Here is a 10,223-nt window from a genome sequence, read left to right as displayed (position 1 = left end):
AGTGATTCTTTAGGTATAGCTAGCAAACATAGGCTGCACTTTAGGTGGCACACCTATGGGTGTAGTGTAACCCAGTGATTCTTTAGGTAGAGCTAACAAACATAGGCTGCACTTTAGGTGGCACACCCATGGGTGTAGTGAAACCCAGTGATTCCTTAGGTAGAGCTAACAAACATAGGCTGCACTTTAGGTGGCACACCCGTGGGTGCAGTGTAACCCAGTGATTCTTTAAGTAGAGCTAACAAACATAGGCTGCACTTTAGGGGGCACACCCATGGGTGCAGTGTAACCCAGTGATTCCTCAGGTAGAGCTAACAAACATAGGCTGCACTTTAGGTGGCACACCCATGGGTGCAGTGTAAACCAGTGATTCTTTAGGCAGAGCTTACAAACATAGACTACACAGGTGTACATCAGATGGCAGTACACGTTTTCCAGTTAAAACTTTGTCAGAAAGTGCTACACCATGGCACTTCGACTATTTCTTTACCGCGCACTTTATACATTGTTCTGACGCACAACTGATAGTCGGGAGAAGTCGCATTGTCTAAAACCATAGCAAAAGACAAATTTATACACATCACAGAAGTAAGGTAAGGTAATACACGGTATTTCTTTCAGGTACATTTACATTCAAGTATAAAAAAATAACTACTAATAACTAAGCTAGAAATGAATCTAAGATAAAAACTAAAATAATAACGATATAACAATAAAAAACCTGCTTTACATCGAGGCCTTGTGTAAAGATACATATATCTAAATTAAGGTTTTTTAATTTTTCTTTAAAAACATTATTGCCGCACCTTAAGAGACAAGCTGTTCCACCACACTCTTCCGTTATAAGAAAGGCTTCTTTTTTAAAAGTCAGTGCGGGGTTGAACAGCGAGCTTGTATTCATGCATTTTCTGTTAGGTTATAAGCGATTAAATCGCATGCAGCGACGAACAAAACGCAAAGCCGTCAGATATTCTAGAACCGTGTTATTTACAGTGCTGTACATTATTATTGCTTAACTAACTCTGCTAACTAACTACGCGCTGATGAAAATAAGTTTCGGCCGCTTTAAATTTTGAAACAGTTCACTGGTACTGTATACTCATAATTGGAGCGGGAAGTTAGCAGGCGAGCCGGGCGATTCTGCTGTCGTTTCTGCAATGTAGAAGATATTACGGCAATGAGCTCCCGAGGCCCGTTCCCGAAATCACAACCACATGTAGGATAAAATGTATTCTGCGTCTCCTTTTCCAGGTTAGGTTAAATAAACCCGTACCAACGGTTTGTTTGACAAAGCTCCCGCGAGACGGTTTTTTGGTGATTTTATTAATTTTTCCGATCCATTTTTTTTTTCATCTTTATTTTCGCGGCTTTTGCGATACAAACTAAATTCATTTTTAGTTGTGATGGCATTACTGCTTAATCATGACGGCTTTGGAAGAAACTGAACTATTGTGCTTCGCGATTTCGCAAAATCGCTGCAGGAATTAAAAAATATTTTTTTCCAAAAAAAGCGTTTTCACCTCCACCTTCATTGTCGAGTCAATTATCTCGTTTATCTCGTTTTCTAAAGGTCCTTGAAAACTGAATAAGACAATATTTCATTACCTAAAACCTTAGAACCTGATTTATTTTGACCAGCTCCATACAATTTCTTATAACAAAATTATAAGGAATTGTATGGAGCTCTCCGTGATACTTACAGTGCAAGCCCTGTGTGTCTTCTCATGCTACGCTCGACTTCGTTAAATTAGATATGAAAAACAAACATCAAATACAATAATAATATATTTACTCAGCTTTACCATTCAAGATGCAGCTCCTGGAAGCTATCAAGTCAGGCCCGAAGTGCTTCAGACTTTTCAACTCTCTTACGCACCTAGCAAGGTGAAAAACGAAAACGATGCTATCCCAAATCGGATTTCCGACTTTGACAAGAGACGTATTTCTCAACCAAAAACCCATTAAATAAACTAGCCACGAATAACAGAAGACTCTTGATAGCAGCTGAATTTCATTTCTTGTACATCCAGTAGAAAAAGGCGATTAAAAACATCACAAGTTGACACAAAACTCTGTCAGCTTCAGCTGTCAAAGTAAACAAGTTTCAAGATGCTGCATAAATTTTCCGCATGAACTCACCTGTCAAATATTGACCAATCTGAGCATGAAAATTGGATGTAGAGCGTGACCAACACGTGACCATGGTGAGAAAAGTCAAAAGCTACTGTATTTCCCTGTCTGTAATAACCGTCTAAATTTTGGCGTCCGAGGTCAGTTTGAATTCAAAATTTTCACGAAAAAATGCCGGCAACAGCAGAATTTCGACTTAGAGCCCAAAGAGGCGTGGCACTATAACCACGTGACATTCATTGAGACCGCAAAAAATTTTATGCTATATTGTAGATTGATCCATATGTTATCCAAAATTTTCATTGTGCGGCACATAAACACAACATATTTCATATTTTTTCAGGGCCACAATTGATTAACTGACTACCCGAATTCTAAATTTCATGATCATTGCAAAAATGCGACATTATCCTCTATAAGCCTAAACATGAGTAAACATTGAAGATTTTTAGCGTTTTGGCTGAGTTTGTGCTTTGGGAGTTCTCTATTGTTTCTAGTCTGTCATGATACAACATTCTTCTTCAGCACGCGTGCAATGACCGCGCTTGGCTGACTTCCGAATGTTCCGAATGAAGGGAAAAAAACTACGAATTTTTAAGAAAATGCTTTTTTCGTGAGAAGGACTCTTAAACGATGACAAACGTCAACAACTAGCTAAAACTATAATTTTTATATGTTTGCATTGCTCGAAATCGCGCGGATTTACAAGGCCTTAAAGTTGTTTGGCGACTTGCAAGGACCCATCCGTTATAAAGATCCCCAAAACAAAGGGATAAATCTCATAGTTTATTAGATATAATCGTGTAAAGTTGGCTTTTCATTGTCGCATAAATTATGACCTTTATACTACTACATGAGAAATTTCTGCAATTTGATTGGCTTAGAGCAGTGGTATTTCAGCTTAATTTGAAAAGCATGATTTGTACGTGATATTTGGCATAAATACCACTAGTGATATTTGAAAATTGTCTCAAATTTCACTCGCCTTACGGCTCGTGAAATTACGTATAACAATTTCGAAATATCACTCGTGGTATTTATGCCAAATATCACTACAAATCATGCTATTACCTGTACAAATTTGGAAACCGATGAATTTCTCGCATTGGGTCTTTGCGATTTTGGTGAAAGTCTGTTCAACGCAAGGCACTAATACGCACTATACGCAGCCGAGAGATTTTCACGAAAAAATGCCGGCAACAGCAGAATTTCGACTCAGACCCCAAAGAGGCGTGGCACTATAACCACGTGGCATTTATTGAGACCGCCAAAAATTTTATGCGATATTGTAGATTGATCTATATGTTATCCATACTATATGTTAGACTTACGATCAAAGTAAAGGTGGGATACCAGAGAGCTTGAAAGTAGGATGGTACCCTACAAAATAACTGGGTCGAGTCACCTTAACAAAGAGACACGTACAGAAGTACACGTGTTCTATTGAAATTACATATCAGTTGTTCCAATATTTGTGCACTTGTCACTGCTTGCTATTTTGCATTTGAAAAATACACATATTTCAGCTGCAGAGTTTTAGAAAGATACGAAAGAGTTAAAACTAGATTTGCTGAGTAGTGCAGAATTGCCTAATAACGCTCTGATGAAACTGAGTTACGTTCTAAAGATAACTTTGAAATATCGCCTGTGACAGGTATGTCAGTTGCCTCTTTTAATCCCGTTGTTTAAAGTAGTAAACCTGTTCATAACTATCAAAAAGTATAAACTATCATTACACCATATTTTTTCACATCTATTCAATTGTTATCCTTGATTTATTTTCTGTGCGGTCGACAATGGAAGTTGATGTGGGTGCATCGCGGCCGTTTGATTCATTTGAGCACCACGAAATTGGAACGTTAATATACATGAAAGATGAATTCATGGCACCTACGCTTCCGAACGGTGTGGAGATTAAGTTCGAGCAAATCATAGCTCTCGCTGGGGACTTTTATGGATTGCCCAAACACCCAATTATTGATCCATTCAAAGGAGAAGGAGAGGATTCCGGTCGTGACCAGCGCTTCCGAAATGCATACGAAACTCTGGCACATGCACCAAGGGATGAATTACAGAAAGAGTTGAACAAGCTGTTGGCTACTTTAGAGAAGGAGATTGAAGAGGGAAGAACCGTTGATGCGAAAACATGGGACGAAATCACCGGTGGTAAATGGTTCTTTGGCCTTCCGGTGAGAGACGGAAGGATGTTACAGTTGACTGAGAATAATCACGACCATTTTCTTCCTCATGCAAAAGAGGCATACCTGGTTGGTCATCAGTTGGCAACAGAAAAAGCACGAGAAACCAGTCAATATCCACAAGATCCTACACTGAGGAAGAAACTCCTCCATGAAGCATTTTCAATGGAAGCATTTGCTTGTCACTTCCTTACTGACAGCTTTGCTAGTGGCCATATAAGGTAAGAAAAATAAAGTTACTATAGATCATCATAGTGTTTTTAACTATCGGGACCGACCGTTTTTCTTCGGTTGGTTTGGGTTTTTGTGTTATAGATCTGAAAAGACCGTTTTGGGTTGGTTTGGTTGATCAACCTTTTCATCCAGCTCAGAAATTGTTGTCCTCTGATATTTTTGCGATCATCGATTTTCAAGTGTTGCGTCATTTTTCCTCGAATTTTGCGATAAGTGTTCGCGTGGGTCGCCGCGAAAACAGTCTTTTAAAAAAGCAAAGATGGCAGTTCATAAATAAACCTAACAAAGAAACGATATTTTAAAAGTAAAAATATAGCCACTACTACAAAGATTTAAATACTTTACTAAGACATGCAAGGTTCAGGTCTTATCTCAGTCTCCTAAAACATTGTGGCTACATATTCGGATTCATCATCTGATTATTCGTCAGACTGAAACGTATTTTACACCAAGTTGTTGTAGAAGAACCGCAGCAACCACTCTGTCTTCCGTCAGGTTGACAACCTTGGCAACAGAAGTCGAGAAAGTCTGGAATCGACTATACCTAATCACAACCGCAATTCAACCTACTGAAAACGGTTGGAGGAGTGTCCTATTGGGAACTCCAATACTCAAAAATCGGTTTTAATTGAAACGGTTGTTCCTAATAAAACACGACCCTATACTAATGCATGTCCCAAGGATTGTCTTCTACGGAATCACTAACTTTCCTGTTCTCTACGGGCCTTCTCATGGACTGTCGGAAAAAATGTGTACGCGACAATCCCGAAAGGTAATATGGGATATGATCAATACACTGTTCCTGAAACTCTAGCTGTCGAATTTACTTTTGTTGTTTTCCTTTATTTTCTCTTGCTTGGCCTGAATCTGCCTGGCGGAGGCCGTGAAATTGGGTGCAATGATTAACTTTGCAAGGGTTACTTCTGTTTACAGGACGCCAAGAGTTGAACTGGGAAAGGCGACAACTCTAAAAACTCTATCAAACTTGAACGATCTCCAGGGTACTACTACAACTGCCAGTTGGTGGGGACCAACAACAGTGGCAATGCTACAGGTTTACAAACCTGAAAACTCTGCTATATAGGCGTGCAATTGCTCAAAACCTATATTGCCAGGAGAGAGCCAGAACTTTTAAAATGCTAGCTTAAAGAGAAAAATGTATTAAACATATTCGAGATAACAATTACTAACAGCTGAAAATCTTACTAATTCTAGAGGCGATATTTTTTTACTTCACGATTATTGAGATCATGTAACCTGTAGAACTGAATTCAGTTCCAGTTCATACATGTACTAGTCAGATTTAGGGAAATAGGTCTAATTTGACAATTGGTATGTGTTTTAGTTGTACTCTGTGGAATAAGAGATTCTTAGTATACATGTTTTCGATTTCATAAATGATGTTTTTTAAATTCTATCGGAATTTCTAGTTTTTGTCAACTTAAAGTAACATGACAATTTTAAACTGCAAAAGAGAAATAGCTTTATAGGGTCAGCTTGAAAAGCGGTGTGTGTACTATTTCTCATCCTAGCGAAAAAACAAGGCCAAGAAATGAATGAAACACTAGCTTTCAGGCTACAATCGCGAATAGAATAAACTGGAAAAACAACCCCTCCTCACTCAAAGTCTAAGTTTGTATGCAACACGTAAGTTAAGTAAGGGCCTGTTTTCATGAAGGTGGGGACCCCAAGTAGGTGAGGCAACCACATATCATGTAAACGTGATCAAATTAAAATGACAGATTATATGGACAGGCGGGTTACCCTACCCAAGCGGGTCACCCCACATACTTGGGTTCCTCCACCCCTATGTAAACAGGCCTTAAGTTATTAAGTAGGACAGACTGGGAGAGATATACAAGAACACTTGCTGAGTCTGCCAGGCCACTTGCATCGGTAAGACTGGTTGAAACCTTTGCGCACACGTAACTGAACACATACGCCAGTCAAAAAAGAATGTCAACATTAACAATTGAATTACAACGGAACACCACTTCCAAACAAACAATGTTACTGGCCGCTTCTACCAACGATCCGCTTAAGAAAGCTGGTTTATGCAAGAAACACTGCTGAATCGAAGTCAGAAGTTACCGGTTCCTTGCTCAAATGAAGCAAATCTTGACATCTATAAAATGAGAGAATATACTGAACATTTTGACTAAACAGTGCATGACCGTTTTCACTGGCAAAAGACTGGTTGAAAGGCACCCCTCACATCATCATCGGTCATTCAGGCCGTTAATATCAGGAGCCCGTTCCTCGAAAGTACCGCTAGTTAATGTAAGATTGTCTTCTAAATATTCTTAAGGTAATATTATTGAGGTGTCAGTTAACAAAAAAAATGACTGGGTTGTTTGCTACGAACCGATAGTTGATTTCGGACGTTCGAGGAACCGGCCCTTGGACTACACTCACCGGGACGTAACATAGTTACTCCATCTGCTTATGACTTTCGACTGCTTTCGACTTTCAAGGACAACGACAGACAGCAGACAGGAGGATAAGCAAGGAGCAGTATACAAGAACAAAAGCTGCGACAACGACTTATTGACGAATCCAGCAAAACTAACACGGACAGAATGACCGGACAAACGGCAAATTTACTGACAGAAACGAATTGCAACGCACCAATCACATTTTAGAGTCCAACTTAACTGACCAATTCAATTGAATTAAATTCAATTCAGGTTTTTTTTTCACTCACGCAAAATATGTTAGATTATAATAATATTACAACCGAAGGTTCTAAACAAAGTGAATACCAATACATACGTAGAAGCTGAAAAGAATTACATGTCCAAATATTTATATACAATATTTGTTTTGGAGGTGAATTTGAATTACGAATCCAGGGTTAGATTCACTATAAAGACAATGGATTTAACTGCGAGTCGTCGTTTCGTCGAAGTAGTTTCATTTGACTCCTCAATCGAACACCCAAAAATTGGTGAGAAAATGCACCTAAAAGATGAATTTAGGAAGATAAAACTGTCAAACGGTGTAGAAGTTAAGTTCGAGGAGATTATAGGCCTCGCTGGAGACTTTTATGGATTGCCTGAAAACCCAATTATTGATCCTTTTAAAAAAGAAGAGGAAGACTTTTTGCGAAAACAGCGCTTTCGAGGTGCCTACAACACACTTGCAAGGGCACCAAAGGATGAATTACAGAAGGAACTTGACAAGCTGTTGGCTTTCTTTAGGAAAGAAAGAGTCCTGGATGCAGAAACAGCGGACGAAATCACTGGTGGTGTCTGGTTCCTCGGCATTCCAGTTATACAGGGAAGGAAGTAAGAACTGGCTGAGAATAATTACGACCATTTTCTTCCTTACGCAAAAGACGCATACCTGACGGGTCATCAGTTGGCAATAGAGAAAGCATGAGAAGCCAGTCAATATCCACGAGATCCTGAATTAACGAAGAAACTCCTTCATGAAGCATTTTCAGTGGAAGCATTTGCGTGTCGTTTTCTTACTGACAGCTTTGCCAGTGGCCACATTAGGTAATGATCCCTTCAGGCCATGTTCTTATATTTTCCTTTTTTTTTTTTTCGAGTCATTGATTTTCTGAACTTTTCACTGAGACTTACACTGATATGTAGCCTCTTAGCCCTTAGCAATTACAACGTGAAAGGATTACAACGTCAGAGGCAGTCTTTAGTTAAAGAAAAGCCATGGGTACAAGAATCGAAAAACCCACCACAGTACACAGTTGAGTGTACTAGTTTGTAACGCTCTTTGAATTTCATATACCGATTGTTTGTATTTTAAGTAACTGAAAAAAATACTTTTGACATTGAAAAGTATACGTACATTACATGTGAATTGTTTTAAAAAGAAAAATAGCAGTGTAAATATATTCGTTTATTTTACGAAACTTTGATGCCTTGTAGTTAAATTTATTGTAATAAATTTTTGATGAGATGGCATCATGCTGACTTGTTAAGAATCTGATTAACATCCATAAAAATATCTGCTTGCAGGACGCCAAGATTTGAGCTGGGAAGGGCGACCATTCTTGGGAAAAAAGGCCATTTACTTAGTAAATACATGCATGACGAAGACAACAAATATGGTCTGCGTGTGACAAATCTGAGGGGTGATAAATGGATTGCATATGGTGATGGGATGTTGCTCGAAGGAAAGAGCAGAGATAATCTTAGGATTGTAGTAAAAGCTGTGCAGATTTCAGTTGATCAAGTGTACGAGGCGTACAGCAACCCTACCAACGCTCTTGATCCTTCTGTGGTGACCGAATTGATACCTTTTATTGACATCGAGGAGACAAACAACGCCCCACTTTTTCAGGTGAAGGATAGGAAAGTCCATAGAAGATCAAACATAAATGATCTTCAGGATACAAGTACTACTGAAAATTGGTGGGGGCTAACAACATTAGTAAAGATAACTATGTGTTGTTATAAACCTAGAAACAGTTCTGTATAGCTGAAGCGCCTTCCCCACAACAAAACAAAAAAACTGCATATATCAGTTACAGTCAGAGAAAAAGAAGGATTATTGTACCTTACTTTAAAAAATAAATCACTCAGTTATTATCCACAACCACGCGTAATCTTCTCACGTTTAACACAAGCGAAATATCATCAAATAACTCGGAAAAACTCAGCCTGTTGGCAGATAAACACTTCAGTAGTCGTTTCTCTTACACTCGTCTTATTCAAATTCCCGGATGTACAGTCACACGGTCGGCAGACTAGCATAGCCCCTGTTTTCACACCAGAAAAAGTCTTGGCCTGGGTCAAAGTTCACCTTCAATTTTGCTCTTGTATAATTAATTTGATCCTAAAAGACTGTTCCCGAGGCCAAAGACTTAGTGGTCACCTTAGAAAAGCGAACAATATCGTACCTTCTAGCAAAATTAAAGACACTGGGGGTTGGTTGTACCGCTCTGGAATGGTTTGGAAGCTATTTGTCGGGACTTCAACAATACGTCAGGATCGGTGCTGAGGCCTTAAGTCTGGGTGCTCTTTCTCATGGTGTACCACAGGGTTCCATCCTAGGTCCGGCGCTATTTACCAACAACATTAACTTTCCAACATCCCGAAATTTGGTTCCCTGGAATCAAACGTTGTCATTTTCTGTCAAAGATACTTACAGTGTGGTCCAGCAAATGAATGATGATTATCGAAGATTGCGTCTTGATGCTGCTATAGTAATAATATATTTAACAATTATTCCACGAGGGCGCGTTGGAAATGAGATGATAGATCGCCAACGAGGCGCGTAGCGCCGAGTTGGCTATAATCATCTCATATCTAACAAGCGCGAGTGGAATAATTATTTCATTAAAAACGCCCACAAAATCTCGATGAATTCACATGTCACACGTCTATCAAAACTAGGGACGTTAAGCATCGACAACGAAATACATGACGACGACGTTTATAACCCAAGGAGGATTGGGTCGAGGCTTTCGTTCTCGGCGGGAAAAACGAAAGTTAAGCAGTGTGTTGTTTTTAGGAGACGACGATTTTTGGTTATCTGAAAAGTAGCTCTAGCTATGGCTTTCAAAAACGTCCGAAATCTGCTTCTAATTAATCACAACGATGGCTTTATCAATGATGATGAATTTGTTTTTCTGTACGACCTCTATGCATCAAAAAACCTCGACTTTCCGTACGATTCGTACGCACCTTTTGACCT

General features: G+C 39.2%; 1 protein-coding gene and 1 pseudogene across 1 annotated transcript; both read left to right on the top strand.

Annotated features, from left to right (window-relative positions):
* Positions 1 to 3,955: 3,955 nt before the first annotated feature.
* On the top strand, positions 3,956 to 5,529 carry LOC140926236 (uncharacterized; the record flags this gene model as incomplete). The annotated part of the gene is made up of 2 exons (XM_073376010.1): positions 3,956 to 4,549; positions 5,496 to 5,529. Coding segments are annotated over exons 1-2 (585 nt in total), but the record flags the coding sequence as incomplete, so codon positions are not given.
* A 1,907-nt stretch (positions 5,530 to 7,436) lies between these two features.
* On the top strand, positions 7,437 to 9,114 carry LOC140926235 (uncharacterized; annotated as a pseudogene).
* Positions 9,115 to 10,223: the final 1,109 nt, after the last annotated feature.

The sequence above is a fragment of the Porites lutea genome, chromosome 2 (genome assembly GCF_958299795.1).
Source record: "Porites lutea chromosome 2, jaPorLute2.1, whole genome shotgun sequence".
Lineage (NCBI taxonomy): Eukaryota > Metazoa > Cnidaria > Anthozoa > Scleractinia > Poritidae > Porites > Porites lutea.
The sequence above is the reverse complement of the archived record's forward strand: the minus strand, read 5'-3'. Positions and strand labels throughout refer to the sequence as shown.